Source organism: Grampus griseus, assembly GCF_964374135.1.
Source record: "Grampus griseus genome assembly, chromosome: 13".
Taxonomy (NCBI): Eukaryota; Metazoa; Chordata; class Mammalia; order Artiodactyla; family Delphinidae; genus Grampus; species Grampus griseus.
In genome coordinates this window covers 11,509,359-11,527,385 of record NC_139007.1, presented here as the reverse complement: position 1 = coordinate 11,527,385, position 18,027 = coordinate 11,509,359, and the positions used below count along the sequence as shown (strand labels likewise).

Sequence of the window (18,027 nt, the reverse complement as noted above, 5' to 3'; positions counted from 1 at the left end):
GGGGGGGCAGAGAAAGTCCACCCAGTGGTGGCCTCGGGGCAGAGCTCCCTGTGTCACCCCCTCTCTGCATCAGCCTCCTCTCCCAGGTGCCGTGCAGTCACTTCACCTTTGGAAGGGCCCCAGCTCTGGCTTCCTCCGGCCCCGTGTGTGAGTCTCATTCCTTGCTTTTCTTTTTCAAAGCCAGGGCGAGAGCAGTAGCGATGTGATTTAAAGGAAGACTCCTTTACCTATATTGCCTGAAAGTCCTGTAGTACCTTAAGGTTTACAAAGCTGTAACCAGTGTTATATTTCACAGTTAAGACGCCCCATAAAACTCAAGGACGTAATTCTAATACTTTCTTTATGACTGAACTCAGCTTTCGTTACTCTTTGGTTACCTCTCCCATTCTCCGTGCCTCCAATCCCCACCTGAAGCAGAGACCTTCACCTGGCTATTTCCTGGTAAATTCAATTTTATCTGGTGGTTTTTGTTTTTTTGTTTTTTGGGGTTTTTTTGGTTAAATTCAATATGCGTAGCTCAATCCTAGAACAAATCAGAATTCCATTTTGGTCTTTCCTTTCCCTCCTGCTGAGCTCTCCTCCCCTGTGTTTGGTACCACGCAGACACTGTGCATCCTCTGGGGGGTTGTGAGGGCGTGGTGTAGTCTGCTAGCGTGCACACCTGGTTCAGAGGGAGTCTGGTTCAGAGGGAGCCCTGAGGCTGTCGGGACTGGCCACATAATTTAGGGGCCCAGTGCATAATGGGAACTTGGGGGACTCTAGTTTAAAAAAATTAAGAATTCTGAGACAGCAATAGCAGAACATTAAACTGAGTTCAGGGCTGGTGCAGCTGCACAGGTCACACTCCTACGAAGCGGGTTACCTGTATTCTCCCAGCCTGGCTCCTGGTGAAAGTAGTGGCTGAGGCTCATTCTGGGCTGTTCAGTGTCTCTCCACGACTCTCAGATGCTGCAGATTCCCTGAGAGTAGCTGCGCCTTCCGTCTCATCCCCTTTGGGTGGTCTGCTGTGAAGCCCTCTGCCCTGTGACTCTGCCATGAGCACGCCGACTGTCCTTCTCAGCTCCCTTCCACCCTTGCGGGCCCGCAGCCACTTCTCTATCTCCTCCACATACTTAGTGGGCGTGTCTCCATCACCCACGTTGTACAGACACATGCTGCTAAGTCTCTACTCTCTGTCTGCATATCCCGGGCATGACTAGTGCCAGGGGTTATCCTACTCTCAAATTTTAGCCTGTCAAGCTCTTCCACTTTAGATTCCTCAGACTTTGTGAAGGAAAGGAAAGAGCCAGGTAAAGCTGTCCTTCCTCAACTTACCTGCAAGAGAAGAGGATGGGTAGGCAGATGGCACAGTTACTGCATTCTTTTTTTCCCTAACTTTTTTCTTCTCTCTTATTTTCAGGCATTTTCCTGATTACTGTACACTGGGGGAGGGGGTGGGGAGTGGCAGAAACCAGTTCCCTTTCTCCCAGTTTAAATGCATCCATCAATCATATTTGTCACGCAGTCTAATTCAGGGCTGGCAAACTAAAGACTAGGGGTCAAACCTGACCACACCCACCCATTTATGAATTGTCTGTGGCTGCTTTCATGTTGCAATAGCAGAGTTGAGTAAATGGAACAGTGACCACACAGCCTGCAAAGCCCAAAATATTTAACGTTTACCCCTTTACAGAAGAAGTTTGCTAACCTCTGTGCTAGATGAACACAGCTGAAAGCAAAGTGTCTTTGTCACTGGTGGTACCTACGTGGAGGTGCTGAAAGTTGTTTGATGACCCTGGCGGTTAATCTGCCTCAGATTAATGCTTCCTGCGTTACCACTGCTAGTAGATACTTTCACACACATACGGAGAGTAGAACAGGCGTTATGATTTCACATACGCATGGTGGGTGGAACGACATTATTATCCTCGGTTTAAAGATGAAAAAAATACAGGTTGGAGAGCTTAAGGAACTTGTCCAGGATTACAGAATAAGTAAGTGTGGGGTTAACGGTGGGGATGTGGATCTCTTGATTCCTTGGGGTTAGTGGCAAACATCTCCGGGAGGATTCAGCGTGTTAGAAAAACAAATGCTGAGGCTGTTGATACGTGAGGTCTTGGGACACCTTTAGGTCTACCGTGGAGTTGGGTGGTACGCTGATGTGGGGTGGTTGGAGGGTGGAGAAGAGAGTGAGTTAGGGGCCATTACGTGTTGGAAAAAATTATTCCAAAAGGTGGTAACTCATTTTCTTACATACTTCCTGCCCACAAAATGAGCCTGAAACTTCTGCACTGGGATAGCATGGCATTTTAGATAGAGTCAATTCCTAATGCACCTTAATTAGCTAATCACAAATTTCTCCTCTTGACTGTTCTTTCCAGCCTTCACACTCAAATAGCAACTAGGTTTATGAAGTTTGGTTAATGGCCATAGAATTCACAGCCTCTTCACACAGCATCAAAGTGAAGAGAGTCTTTAAACATCAAACACCTTTGACAATCATATGGCTTCAGTAGCATTCATAGAATGTGTTCCAATAGGAATAATTCTTACTTTTCTCCTGGCTTGGTTTATAAAGTAGCTGTGTTTGTTTTCAGTTTAGGCTCCCTATACTCTGATCTATCCCGAGACAAGGGATGCTCAGAAAAGACCAAAGTCAGGAGGACTTCCTACATTGCAGCTGATTTTAGGTTGCTGTTCATTGCAGCACTATTTACAGTAACCAGACCACGGAAGCAACCTAAGTGGCCATTGACAGATGAATGGATAAAGAAGATGTGGCACATATATACAATGGAATATTACTCAGCCATAAAAAGAAACAAAATGGAACTATTTGTAGGTGGATGGACCTAGAGTCTGTCATACAGATTGAAGTAAGTCAGAAAGAGAAAAATAAATACCGTATGCTAACACATATATATGGAATCTTAAAAAAAAAAAAAAGGTTCTGATGAACCTAGGGGCAGGACAGGAATAAAGATGCAAACATAGAGAATGGACTTGAGGACGCAGGGAGGGGGAAGGTAAGCTGGGACAAAGTGGCAGAGTGGCATGGACATATATACACTACCAAATGTAAAATAGCTAGTGGGAAGCAGCTGCATAGCACAGGGAGATCAGCTTGGTGCTTTGTGACCACCTAGAGGGGTGGGATAGGGAGGGTGGGAGGGAGATGCAAGAGGGAGGGGATATGGGGATGTATGTATACATATAGCTGATTCATTTTGTTATACAGCAGAAACTAACACACCATTGTAAAGCAATTATACGCCAATAAAGATGTTAAAAAAAAAGAAGTGGTTGAGAAATTAAAAATAAAAGGCATTTAAAGGACACCTGCATACAGTTGACATAAGTGTAGGCAATTAGAACGCATGAAGTCATCGTCAGCACACGGATGGGGTGATCTGTGCAGTATTCCATCTTTTCCCTTGTCAGCATGAAGCTGTGATATCACCCAAACCACTGCATGTCTTTCTCCGCAGGGAGGCTAACCCATCTTATTAACATCCAGCCATTGTGATTTGCCTCGCATTTCTTGAAAACTGCAATTCAATTATTTGAGAATCTTTTCTGCAGAAAGACAAACATTTTTTTCTAACAGGAAATTTTGCACAGTTGGCTTACTAGAATAATCAGCTACTGTGCAAACTAGAATTTTTCTTAATTGGCCTAATTAAAAGAATCAGTTCATCCATATCCAGTCGTATAGCAATTATTGTATTTCTTGAGTCTTAGTGACTTTTTTAATTCAAAGACTCAGAAGTCAAAACACTGCAAAGGGCAAAGTTACTCTTCAGCTCCTTGAGAACCTCAAGCACTGAGAAGTAAAAAGACAGTGTCGGGGGACACTGTCGGGGGAAGAGAAGGTGGTCTTAGAAGAACAAGACGTTACACAAGTAGAAATTAGAGGGAAAAAATCTGCTGCAATAGTGGGATTCTATGTTAACTCTTGTGGCTTGAGACTATCTACTGAATGCTATACCCTGTGAGTAAACTTATTTCAGCCCCAGGAAAGGATGGCTGCGAGTTCATTTGTGTTGCTGTGGTCCTGATATAGAGGTAAAAACTGCCATTCAGCTTCCTCCTTGCACCTGGAGAATCCAAACAAACCTGTGTTCTGGTTCAGCCTTTCGCAGGTACTGGCCGCGCTATTTTGGGCAAAGGTCTAAATCTCTCTAAGCCTCGCTTTCCTTATCTTTTTAAAACAAGTAATTATAGCACCTGCTTTATGCATTGCTATTAGGATTTCATGAGATGATACTATCTATGTCAGATACTTAACCCAATGCTCAGAGCATAAGCTCCTCAGTAAAGGTCAGCTACTATTATTGTGAATAGAAGTATAATAATATTTAAGAATAATTCATCACATATAGACTGCTGAGAGAAAGCCTAAGATACTTTTCTCTGTAGCTATAGATAAGGCTCTTTTGTGAGTGAAAGGAAATGACTGATTCTTGTCAATTGTGGGGCTGGGCCTTTTCAGAAGTGATGAAATACAGGAAGGAATTCTAGTTCTGGCTAACCAGGAGTCTGGTAATTTTCCAGAGATGTTTTCTTTGTCAGATAAAACAAAAAGAGAGGCCACCCTATTTTATATTCAAAGTTTTAAAACCCTCCAATTGTACATTCATTCAGACTCAATATACAATTAAATTTTTTTTTTTTCTTATTTCATGGCAGTTCCCTGATCTATTCTCTTGTTATTTATTTATTTTTTTTTTCTGGAAACCTTTTCGAGGTCTGCTGTTATCTTCCTTGAAAAATATTAAGCAGAACTCCATAAAATATTTCACCATGGTTTTAGGCTAGAGTAGAATAATATTTTTCTATTTTGCCATAGTTGTAATATTTTCCTTAAACTTTTGGTTACAACATCACTGCAGTGACTCCAACAGAATCCCCTTTCTTGAATTCTAACATTTTGTGAAATCATTTAGAAGAATTTTCAGTTGGTCTGGGTAGATTTGTCCTAATAGAATGAAAAGGTTTCACATAAACAAAAACCTTAGTTATTTTGAGGATTTTATGAGTGTGGATAATGAGAAGTGAAAAATCATTTAACATGGCTTGCTGCATAAATAGGATTATGAAAATGAAAGAAAATTGTAAAGAAAATTTAAGGGCAAACCTAGGAACATTTATTAACAGTGTGTGCTGTTAGAATGAACGATAATCTCCCGAGAAATGTTTGAACATTTCATGAGTTGGGATATTTATAACTAGACTTAACCAAGTAAATAAGATAAGCAGAGGGAATAATCTGGCACTGATAGGGAATATACTAGTTGATTTGATGCGTCTTTTGCATCTTAAAATTCACATAACATGTTTTCTTTTGCCTCTGGTTTTGGGTGCTGTGGGTATTGTCATTTATGTATGAGAGAAAGAATCAGGACAGTTCCACGTTCATGTTCTGGAAGCCCCACTTGCAGCGGGCTCTTTGCCAGGCCACACTGGAAAAAGTAGGCTTCCTGCAATTTTGTGCTTTCCTTTTTGCTATGCAATATAGTTTTAATTCTATAAAGTAATTTAAAAATGGAAATTATATAAAGAAAATTATTGTGGTATCTCAACCTGTGCATTGGGTAGGTTCTTGAAAAAGAATATAAATAAAATAAAACCAGGAACAAACAGGAGGTGGATGGATACTTGAGAAGCATAGGAAAGATGCCAAAACCTAATTTATGCAGAAAAGAAGTTTTTGTTGGTGGTAGGGATGGAGAGTATCGTGACCAACATTGAATCATAACATGGAAAGACAAATCTGAAAGGAGGCAAGAGCAAGGGTGAGACTGCTACGGAAAATTCAAGGTCAAGATTTGCAGGAGCTAATGAAGATGGCAGCTGGAACGGGTGTTTAATTGCTGAGGACTTTTTTCTTTGTCCTTTTTTACTTGTTCAAAGGCTCTAGAAATACTTGTTAGTTCAGTATAAATTACTCAAAATTGTTATAAATATTTTCTGATTCCTAGGATATTGTTCATCTGACAGTACACTGTTTATTGCCCAACATATGGGGAGGAAAAGGAGGAAGAGAGATGACCATAGACCTAAAAGAGGGAGGTTTGGAATAAAATTCGGTCTTTCTTTTCTTCACACCGTAGTCAGAAAATTCCATGCAAAGTGTTGCTGACAAATTACTATGCAAGGAAAAGTAAATGTATTTCATGAACTATGTTAGGATGATTTATTTATTAAATAGAAGAATCTGTGCCCCAAATAACATTGATTCAAAAAAAAAAACCAAAACAGTTCTAAATCTGATGTGAATCTTCAATTTCTTTACACCATTTTCTTGAGGAGCACTTTCTTCAAAGGATATGCATTGGAACGAAGCAAAAGCATTCTTGGCTTCATTCAGAAAGTTTGTTATTTACATGTCCCAACCTTCTTTGGCTGGTTTAATAATGAAATTGATATAAGAGATTAATAGGAGAAAAACAAATTTAATTTTATACATACAGGAGTCCCATGAAAATATGAGACCTGAATGGCAGCCAGGTAATTGAAGCTTATATAAAACCTTGAGCTAAGGAAAGGGGTATGGGTCTGGGGATACAAGGGGGAGGAAGGCCGTTCACAGGAAGGCAGAGGAAATGTTTGAAAAACAAATGTTGTCCTATTACAGATTACGTTTCTTAGGTAAAACGTATCTCTCTTCCTGGTATAGGCCCTCTTTCCAATGTAAATTTAGGCAGTTGATGGGGAGGAAAAGAGCTTTACCTGAGTCTGCTGGGTTTTGATTGCCTTTAGTTCAAAACAATCCACATGCCAAAGTGGCATATTTGTGGTCATGTATTCTGCCCCCACCCCCAACTAACTATTAAGAAGCCTACAGGGGCTTCCCTGGTGGCGCAGTGGTTGAGAGTCCGCCTGCCGATGCAGGGGACACGGGTTCGTGCCCCGGTCCGGGAAGATCCCACATGCGGCGGAGCGGCTGGGCCCATGAGCCATGCCGCTAAGCCTGCGCGTCCGGAGCCTGTGCTCCACAACGGGAGAGGCCAGAACAGTGAGAGGCCCGCGTACCGCAAAAAAAAAAAAAAAAAAAAAAGCCTGCAAAGTGCCAGATGCCTTTCTGTTATCTGCCTGCTACTCCTGTGAGCACAATGGACAGAATTTGGCCAACTCTGACTAAATGTTTATTTACTATTGTTCAACTCTGGGACTTTTAACACATTAAGTCTGTAATGGTCCCTGTTCAGACTACATCCTGTTTTCATAACCTGTATCCTTAATAATTAGCCCTGTTGCTTCTCAGAAAGATTTTTAAATGAGTCATCATTTTACAAGGTCTGCAGCAGGTTAATTATTTTGGGAAGAGTAGTTTTGCTTAGCAACCTAATTTCAGTTGCTGTGTGAGTTTTGCAAGAGTGCCTATGGAAGAAGACAGATGAATGAATTTCTCCAACTCTGTAGTATGAAGTGAAAAAACATGAATTTAGAAAACATTTGTAAAACTGTCTGGGTCATCTGCTTTCCAAGGCGGCCCCTTCACTTCCAATTTGCATGTGTTTAAGAACTTAGAAAAAAGCCATATAGAGAGTAAGTATTTAGGGTCACACCTGGGTTCAAATCCTAGCTCTTCTATTCCCTAGGAGTAACTGTGTGATCCAGAAAAAGAGATTTAATCTCTTTAAACCTCAGTGGCCTCATCTGTAAAACTGAGAATAATAGCACCCACTAAGGTTGATGTGAATATTAATTTAATTGAGATGTTGTATATAAAATGCTTAGCACACTGTGTAGCACTTAAGAAACAGTGAGAGCTGTTAGAATACAGAAGAGTATGAATGTCACTAAATGTGATACATGAAAGTCTGTTCCTGTCTGGACTCTTTCTCCTACTAAGTAGAATAAAGTGGTTTACAGTGGATATTATTGAGGGCAGGCTTGGTTACACTATTGAGAAATTATGTTTTTCTCCTTCTTACATGTTGTCCAATTCCTTTCTAAAACATTTCTTGACTAGTTTGCTATCTCTGAGTACTCTTGCAATCCTGAGATAGAACAGGTGCTGATGGCTGACTTTGTTGTGGAGGTAAAGATAGGTAAATGCCACTTTCTGTGTGTTTGCAAATATACTTAAGTGCATGTAATATGTAGATAGATATGCATTTGTCCTATTTTACAAATATCCTAATGCTATAGATCCTATAAAAGATACAGGAAATCCAGGCAAAAAAGACACAAGCACATGTTAGAGTCAAACACAAATGCTGCGTATGATTAACTTTCAGACATTACCATCTTACTTCCCGTGCCTTGGGAAATATTGCCTGGAACTCCCATTAACGCATGATCTAAACTGAAGTTGTTAGATCAATATTTGATGTACCATTCCAAAGAGCCTTAAGATCTAACAGAGAAAATTATTTCAGATCAAAGAAATTCACATGTGGCATGGAGTCATAGGGAGTCACAATTCAATTTGGGAAGCCCATGTGTCTTAGTTATGATGTGTAACAGGTCAAGAGTTAAATTTGAAACTGTGGGAGGAGGAAAAATAATTTTCCCTTTACGCTTCTAAGATTCTTGGCTGATATAACCCTGTAATAAAAATACAGATTAGTAGGAGAAAACAAACAGAAGTTTAAGAACATGTATACCGCCGGTATACATGGAAGAGACCCAGGAAAACCACGTAACTCTCTGAAATGGCCCAAGCCATCACCTTAAATACCAGCTTCAGCTAAAGACAAAAGAAAGATGTCGGGAGCTGGGGAGCCACTTATGAGAGGTTATGAGGAAACCACAGTAAACAAGGAAAGCAGCGTAAATGCAGATTTAAGTCATTGCCTTCTGCATTGATAAGAGTTTCTAGAGATTTTAGAGTCATCCTTCTCTTCCTGGTACAGCAAGGGAGACACCCTTACAGAGATTTCCCTTATATATGTAAATATGTCTTTAAAAAGGGTAATTTCTACCCAGGTTTCAGAGCTTCACATGTGTCTGCTGTTTCTTAAAAATAATGAGTTTAAAGTAATCAATATGCCGAAGAGGCATATTCAGGGTGGTGTATTGTGCTGACATTCAAAACCTTCTATTCGTCTCGTCCTTTTTTTTTGGCTTGGGATTTAAGTCAGCCCATTCTGCCACAAACAAGCTGTGAAAAATACAGTAGGTCTGCTCTAAAGTGCTCTGGTTTCCATTACAAAGAAACATTTATTCTTTGTTCACCAGCAAAGCACAAAAATGCTCTAAAATTTCAGGAACTAATCACTGAGTAAACCAGAAAACACGGCGCTAGTATTAAGGACCACATTTTCAGTTTATAGTGTTCAAAATTAGGGTGCTATAGAAAGTTCACACACACACAAAAGGGTCCATCTGGTTGTAAGCGTTCAGTTCAAAAAAGGAGCATGAATGTAGATTTCAAGATTTGTTAGAAGAATTGAATGTTCACTATCTAAAAGGAAACATCACACTGTATTTATTTTTCTATTATAAACCTAGTGTTTTGAAAAACTTTCCTTGGTTTCGTAACTATGGTTGGGTTCATAAAGGAAATTTACTTTCAGAAAACAAGTCTCTGTATTTTCTCTGGAATGAGTAATGAAAATCTTGCTGCTTAGCTGTTCAAGGGAAAGACTATTTATACTGTGAGTTTTAAATAAGCCCATGCACTAAGCTACTCTATTTAAGGGTTTAGGCGAATTTTGTGGTACTGCCCCCAGGATATTAGAGCTATCTTCCTGGAACTTGGAGGCTTAGCCTTTGAGCTCAGTGTATTTGTTTGTATCATACCTGTTAGTCAAGTTCTTTTGCTCAGAGATTGACACAGACTCTGCAAAGCGTTCAAAATGGAATGACTCAAACGTGCTCCCCATGGGACAGATTAACTGCTGTTTTTGTCTTTTTTTCTTTACTTTACCTCAAAATATTTTTTAAAATTTTGATTTTGATCTGTTTTCTCCCAATTCTTTGTACTCTTGTTCTTATTACTGTAAATGACTGACATTAAAAAACAAAACACCTGCTTTTGAAAAAGAGGCTATGGAAAAATAGAATTCCATATCACTAAAAACTACCCCCCCTTCCCTTGGCTTTTCCCGTTTTCTCTCTCCACTTCAAGCCCCGCCAACCCTCACTCTATGTGGATTTTTCTGCACATTGTGACTTCCAACTTGTTCCTGGCAGGGTTTGAGGTTTGCATTTTCTGATAGACAATTTAGAATCATTTAAAAAAAATAACTTTTTTATTTTACAAAAGCTTTAGATTCACAGAATTATTGCAAAGATAATACTGGGGGTTCCCATACACCCCACCCCCAGTTTCCTCTGTAATTAACACCTTAGTGTGGTACATTTGCTATAATTAATAAACCAATACTGCCGCATTATTATTGACTAAAGTCCATGTTTTATTCATAGTTCCTCAATTTTTCCCTAATGTCTTTTTTCTGTTTCAGGATCCCATCCAGGATGCCACATTATGTTTAGTTCTCATGTGTTCTTAGCCGTCTCTTGGCTGTGACAGTTATTCAAATTTTCCTTGTTCTGATGACCTTGATAGTTTTAAAAATTACTGGTCAGGCATTCTGTAGAGTGTCTCTCAGTTGGGATCAGCTTGATGTTTTTCTCATTGTTAGAGTTGGGTCACGTTTTGGAGAAGGAAGATGGCAAAGGTAAAGTGCCATTCTTATCACATTCTATCAAAGATACTTGACAGAATCAGCAGTGCTATCAGCGTGACTTGGCCTTGCTGATGTTCACCTTGATTACTTGGCTTGAGATGTTTGTGAGGTTAGAATCACATTTCCATCTTTTCCTGAAGATGGTCAAAGTATTTTCCTGTAGTTTTTAACGACACGCTCATTAAAGCTGTAAGGAAGCTAACTTGGGACTGATCTTTTTGTTCTTCTTTCTTGGTGATGTTGTAAAGCTGCTATTAGTTTCTGAGTAGTTAGACAAAAATAATTTCAGTGGTGGTAAAAACATCTTATCTTTTTTCACGTGTTTTAGGTGGGAATGAGATCCCGAAACCAGGGTGGTGAAAGTTCATCCAACGGGCATGTCTCCTGCCCCAAGTCCTCCATCATCAGCAATGCTGATGATAAAAGTCTCTCGGAAGATACAAAAAAGAAGAACAAATCAAATAGAAAGGAGGAAGATGTCATGGCCTCAGGAACTGTCAAACGACACCTAAAACCATCTGGAGAAAGTGAACGAAAGAATAAGAAATCCTTGGAGTTATCCAAAGAAGACCTCATCCAGCTACTGAGTATAATGGAAGGGGAGCTGCAGGTAGAGTCCAATTTTTTCAATTGTTGTGTCTCTAGTCTGAAGGTATAAAATAAGAGATTATGAACCTGTCTACCTCACTGGATTGTGAACTTCATGGGGAAAAGGACTGTCTTCCTTATTCATTCCTGCATCCCTAGTGCCTGGCACAAGTTTGCACTGAATACGTTTTTTGTTGAATGAACGAATAAATGAATAGATGCTGATTCTAACATCAAGCTTCTCTAGAAGCAGAAAATTTTTTCATGACATAATTTTGATAATAATTTAACACCTAGTAGTAGGTAATCAATGAGAACATCTAATTTAGCCCTTGACTGTGGTTGCAAACTGTGAAAAGGTCATGATTATTAGAAGGCAGAGTTAAGATCAATTGCTACTTTTGCTTTTTTCCAGAAGGTAGAGTAAAAGAGAGATAAAGAGGTAGAGGGAGAGACAGAGAGACAGAGAGAAAGAGAAGGAAACTTTGTTTAAACCAGTCTTACTCTTTTCTCTCTTCTTTGTGACTTTCAGCTTTAATTTTCTACAAGGTCGTAGGAGTTGAGATGCACTCAAATCAGCAGAGCATTGTATTGTGAAAACTTGATACTTTCACAAAGCATTTTCAAGTCTATTATCTCATTTGATCTCAATAATAATGTGGGTATCATTATCTATAATTTATAATGAGGGGACAGGCCCAGAAGGGTTAATGGGTTGTCCAGATCTCATCTTAGGCCCCCTGATTCTTGGTCCAGGGCACTTTCCACTATCCATCCCCACCAACCTTCTGTGGCTACCAGGTCCCCCACTAAGAGAATGTTTTTTTGGTTTTTTGGGTTTTTTTGGCGGTACATGGGCCTCTCACTGCTGTGGCCTCTCCCATCGTGGAGCACAGGCTCTGGACGTGCAGGCCCAGCGGCCATGGCCCACGGGCACAGCCGCTCCGCGTCATGTGGGATCCTCCTGGACTGGGGGCACGAACCTGTGTCCCCTGCATCGGCAGGCGGACTCACAACCACTGCACCACCAGGGAAGCCCTAAGAGAATGTTTTTAAGGATCCAAGAGGGAGCTGGGATTCTTCTGAGTTTCTGAGCCTTGGACAGTTATATTTCTCCAAGTGGGGAAACAATAACTTTTTTTTTTTTTGAGGAGAGGATGATTTAAGAGTGAGGTTGCTGTTTTCCTTTTTGTTTTTGTTAGGTTCTTAACTTGCATAAGCCTCTAGGGGAATACCAAAAATTGAATGAGATGAAGCCTTTGTTTGGTGCTGTTAGCATCAGACATATTACTTGCAACCTACCCTAAACTAGGGGGATCTGATCTGTTCCTGTTCTAATCTGTGAGTACCTACAGATAAGGAAACCCCTGGGGTAAAGAGAAATAGAAAACGTGCAAAACTCAAATTAAAAACTCAAATTAAAAACAAACAAGTGCGATTGAGCTTACCATTTATAGGCTGAGAAAAATCACCTTTGCATTTCACAGCAAAAGATGAAAATTTCCAGAGCACCACCATTACTAAAAATAGCTTCACCACTGCCAGAAATGTGGTTATTGTTCTATTAACATTTATTGTTTAAGGAGGCAGAGTATATTAGTCCAATTTTTTAAGCTGCTCCCAGCCTACAGCTATTGACCTGAGTGGAAGGTACAACAGTGACCTAAGAAATCTTCACAAAGCACTTGTCATCAGCTTATTTCCTCCAGGCATGGTGGCTTGTGTGAAGCCTGTGGCTCTTCTAGACTCTAATTTCTGTAGAAGGATGTCATATCATGGTAGATTGTGGACCGTATTTAAGATTCACGTGGCTTTTATGTTCATGGTGTTTCCAGATATGGTTCCAGAGCCTAGGCATGCAAACTACAAGCCCATACACCCGGGACATTAAAGAAATTAAGTAGAAGGTGCCAAAGAAATGCATTTTGCTCTCCCTTAATCTTTGTGAATACAGGATGCCTTACCTTCCAAAATTGATGTATTCCTGAGCAGCAATACATAAGGAAAGAGTGTAAGATATTTGTAGGGGAGGCAGTGGAGAAATGAAGGACCTGATATTATAAGGAATTTCATGGTGAGTTCATTTGCAAAGCAAATACTCCTTCCCCCCATATATTTATATGCACACACATACATATGTAAGTATCTATAGTTGTAAATGCAGATTTTGCAATACTAGATTTGTTAAAAACGAGACTGTTCCTATATTTAGAGGCATATTTATATTTCCCATATTTACATTTCATCGTCACAGGAGGGGGTGTGTGTGTTGTAGCTAAGAGTGGGAGGGAGTCGGCATTAGCAAATGTGAGTGGGCTGGTGAAAATGTGACAGCTATGGGCCAGGTTTGCCACAATAGAGACAAGCAAAAAAAAAGTCTATCTAAAGATCTGGCACTGAGAAGACAGACAGAGAGTTTAGGTACCCTCGGCTCAGGCCTATATGCTCTTCAGCCTGACATTTATGAGCATTTAGTGAGTTGTCTCCCGGACCTCAAAGGCCACCTATCACCTCCCTTTATGGAGCAGCTGTGTTATGATTCAAATACCCTTCCTCTGCATGTGCTGTTCCGAGGTTCTATAAAGTATCAGGGCTGACAAGCAGCTTTGAGATGTCTATCCACCTCCTTTATATTTCAAGTGTGAAACTGACACTCAGACAAGTTATGTGACTTGCCCAAGGTCGCACAGCAATTTAGTTAACATTTGCTCCAGATCCAGATTCTGTGTCTCTCAGTTCAGTTTCCCTTCCTTTATAACACTTCCACTCGGGGGATGTGCAGGGTGGGCTCTAGGACCTTTATATTTATTCTTCGTCTTCAGGATTTCTTTGAAGTAGACTCACTCTGTGAACTCCAGGGACAAAGCCATTTTGTGAAATGATGAGAATTTTTTTTTTTTTTTGCGGTACGCGGACCTCTCCCGTTGCGGAGCACAGGCCCCGGACGCGCAGGCTCAGCGGCCATGGCTCACGGGCCCAGCTGCTCTGCAGCATGTGGGATCCTCCCGGACCGGGGCACGAACCCGTGTCCCCTGCATCGGCAGGCGCACTCTCAACCACTGTGCCACCAGGGAAGCCTGAGAATTTTTTAGGTAAGAGAAAGTGAGGAAGGTTTCTTTCACATCAAGGAAGTGGACCATGACCTGAGCCTTGCATTTTGGTGTGATCTGGATCTTGAGAAAACTGGGGAGGCGGGGAGGAGTGTCACATGGCCACGGGCTGGGCACCACGCAACCCTGGGGCTTCATATTCACTGTTCTATGAGGGTCAGCCTTGTGGGGGACTGGAACCACGGGTCAAAGTCAGGAGGGTGACACACAGAGAAAAAGGCTTAAAATATTGGGGAGATGAGACCGAGATCAAGTCTGCCTGTAGGAGATGTACCCTGGAAGTGACTTGGGGGGAAACTAAGAGATGGAGGTTCACTCAGGCTCTTCATGCCAGTTTTCTTTTTCTTAGGCTTCTTTTTGATCTCACTCATTCTCCATAGCCAGGGTTTTGGACATTATAGACAATTCTCTGTGTTTTCTGGTACCAGTACTCTGCCGTCTTTGGAATCTGTTGTGTGATCTACGGGAATTTGTTGAACCAACATTGTAGACAGAATGACCTTTGACCTTTATTGTTAGCATTGGCTTTTTGCAAAATTTGCAAATTGGCTGGTTTTTTGTTTGTTTTGTCTTGTTTTGTTTTTGCCAGTGAGGTGTCCAGTGAACTCTTGAAGTTCACCTTCACGACATGCATTAGAAATGGAGTTGCTCCTCCCAGGGATTTTTGCATTTTAGGGAGTCTTGTCTGGAACTGGTTATGTCATGCCCTTGGTCTTGGAGCGTGACATCTTCCAGACTTTTCAAGCCACACCTTAGCAGATGCAAGCTCGTCATTTCAGCACAATTACTGGCCGGCATTGCCTGCATAGAAGCAGCTGGGATGGTTTCCATGATTACACTTCTGTCCTTGACTGCTTCCAGTAACAAGTACTTTCTAATAAATTGGAACATTTTTACTCTCTGGGTGAAAAACTGCTTACATATTTCTTAGACTAAACTGAAAATAATGAAATAGTACACCCAGACCATCACTTGGGCATCATGATTAATTTCCCCTTGTATTTGTCCAAAAATAGTGCTTTCAAGAAGCCAGTCAATTTGGCTGAAGTAAAAACGACAAAAGTTCAAAGGAAATGGTACTTACATCAAAAAGCCGTAACACAGAATACTTGGCAGAAGGATATTCTTGTAGAATAATTCAAAAGCAGGATACTAATTGATTCTTTTTCTTGATGAAAAAAAATCTAGCTCTTTTATACAGTAAATTCCCTTGATATAGCCACTCAAATACGTATTAGAAAAACCAACCTCAAATTGACTTTCATCATGTTTTCCTTTGTCCTTATAGTTAGTTCTCTTCTACCTGTGCGTAAGGAGGCTCAGAGAAAACAAGATAGTAACTCTACGGTGCGCTACCATTCCACTGGGCTTTGGTGTTCGCCAGGCTGAGTCAGAGGCAGAGTCACTACACAGTGAGAAATCTTCCTTCATCTGGGTGACCGGCAGAAGGAGTTGTTGTATTCCAAAGATAATTTATGAAACAGATAATATTGTTACTGAAAACTCAGCTTCTCTGTACACCAGTGCCGAATCGAATCTTGGAGACAGCGTTCTGGGTGAAGTAGAAAAGGAGAGCTTTATTACTTTGCCAGGCAAAGGGGGACACAGCCGTCTCCTTTCTCCAAAACCCGTGAGGGGTTGTGTCCCAACCCAAGAGGATTTGATAAGGAGTTTTACAACAGTACTTCCCAAGGATGGAGTTGCTGGCAAGATTAGGGTGTGTGCAGGGTCTCAGGTGGGCGGCCTCCTAATCTTTTATTTATTTATTTATGGCTGCATTGGGTCTTGCTGCATGCTGGCTTTCTTTAGTTGCGGTGAGCGGGGCTACTCTTTGTTGCAGTGCACGGGCTTCTCACTGCGGTGGCTTCTCTTGTTGTGGAGCACGGGCTCTAGAGCACAGGCTCAGTAGTTGTGGCACATGGGCTTAGTTGCTCTACAGCATGTGGAATCTTCCCAGACCAGGGCTCGAACCCGTGTCCCCTGCATTGGTAGGCGGATTCTTTTTTTTTTGCCATACGCAGGGCTCTCACTGTTGTGGCCTCTCCCGTTGTGGCCTCTCCCGTTGCAGAGCACAGGCTCCGGACGCGCAGGCTCAGCGGCCATGGCTCATGGGCCCAGCAGCTCCGCGGCATGTGGGATCTTCCCGGACCGGGGCACGACTCCGCATCCCCTGCATCGGCAGGCTGACTCTCCACCACTGCGCCACCAGGAAAGTCCCCAGTCTCCTAATCTTGATGAGCTTCTCTTGTCCCTTTAATCTTGCCTCAGGTGGTTTCGTGGCTGCTCCTCCCTTGATTAGCAACTGCTTGAATTTGCCCTTTGGATCTCAGGGAAGGTCATGGAGGCTGGAGTCTTGCCTACAAGAAACGGGGAACAAAAAAGGCCTCCATGCCTAGGAGCCCCACAAGGCCCCACTCTGTTTCAATATGCCTGTGGATTGTTAGAAGTTTCCTCTGTTCTCTCCTTTGGGGGCTCCTAGCCATTTTCTTTAATATTGTTCACTAGTTTGGTTTTTTTCTTTTTTAACCTCACTACTACCTACTATAGGTGAGTCCTCTGTCCACTCTTTTTTCTCACCAAGAGAGTCTATTCATTCTTAAGGCATTAATTAATTCAAAATTGATTGATTTTCCGATATTTAAGCAACTGGAGGTCTGAAAAATGCAAAGGTGAGTAATAATAATACTCATAGCTAAAATCTGATGAGCTCCAACTATGTGTCAAGTGTGGTTTTTAGCACCGGCTATTACAGCAGTCATGAAGAAAGAGCTCCCAACCTGTAGGACAGATGAGAATGTACAGGAATGAATATTTTGTAGGGTAACTGCAATGCAAACTATGGGAGTACAAAGGTGGGAAAGATTGTGAAAATCTCAGGAGATGAGTGGAGGCAAGTTTCACTGAAGAATTGGACCTTGAAGGATTGGTAGGTCTTGGACAGGCAGAGAGGAGCTTAGGGACCACCCTGAGCAGAATCAAACACTGAGCGGATGGAAAAGTATGGGTCGTGCTCATCAGTGAACAGTCTGCCTTCTGTGGAGAAGTATTCGGTGGAGGGAAAACTGCACCTCCATTTGGAGGCCACAAATAAGACATCCGAAAAACAACCGTCAGCAGGTGTGAAGAGGTGGAGGATGCAGAATCCAAGGGAGTCAAGACTGTCAAGAAGGACAGAGAGGTTGCTTCAGTCCAACCAGCAGAGAGTTTCAGCTGAATATGACTGAATAGTGTTTGTTGGGTTTGTGGGTCCAGAGGTCACTGGGAACATTTGCCAGGGCAGTTTCAGTGAGTGTAAGCCTACTGTCAGTGGTTGCAGAAGTGAAGGGAAGTTAAAGAACTAGAGGAATGGGCTTCCCTGGTGGCGCAGTGGTTGAGAGTCCGCCTGCCAATGCAGGGTACACGGGTTCGTGCCCCGGTCTGGGAAGATCTCGCATGCTGCGGAGTGGCTGGGCCCATGAGCCATGGCCGCTGAGCCTGCACGTCCGGAGCCTGTGCTCCGCAACAGAAGAGGCCACAGTGGTGAGAGGCCCGTGTACCGAACTAAAGTAACATGTTCTAGTGAAAATCCAGGAATTTAGAAAATCTTTTTTTGTCTGGAAGGGTTAATCAGATTTTTTTTTTTTTTTAACACAGCCGAAGAAGCTAAATTTCCCTTTTGTTTAGCATAGCAGTAAATCATTTGTCTGGCACAGAGTATGTCCTTAGTA

The 18,027-nt window shown here is 41.8% G+C and overlaps 1 protein-coding gene across 3 annotated transcripts in view; it reads left to right on the top strand.

Annotated features, from left to right (window-relative positions):
* FILIP1 (filamin A interacting protein 1) overlaps positions 1-18,027 on the top strand; it is a 192,671-nt gene that overhangs the window by 72,652 nt on the left and 101,992 nt on the right. For all 3 annotated transcript variants that reach the window (XM_082668783.1, XM_082668784.1, XM_082668782.1), the window contains one exon: positions 10,951-11,232. In XM_082668783.1, the coding sequence (XP_082524909.1) occupies positions 10,957-11,232 (276 nt within the window). In that variant the 5' untranslated portion in view covers positions 10,951-10,956. The remainder of the gene's footprint in view (positions 1-10,950; positions 11,233-18,027) is intronic.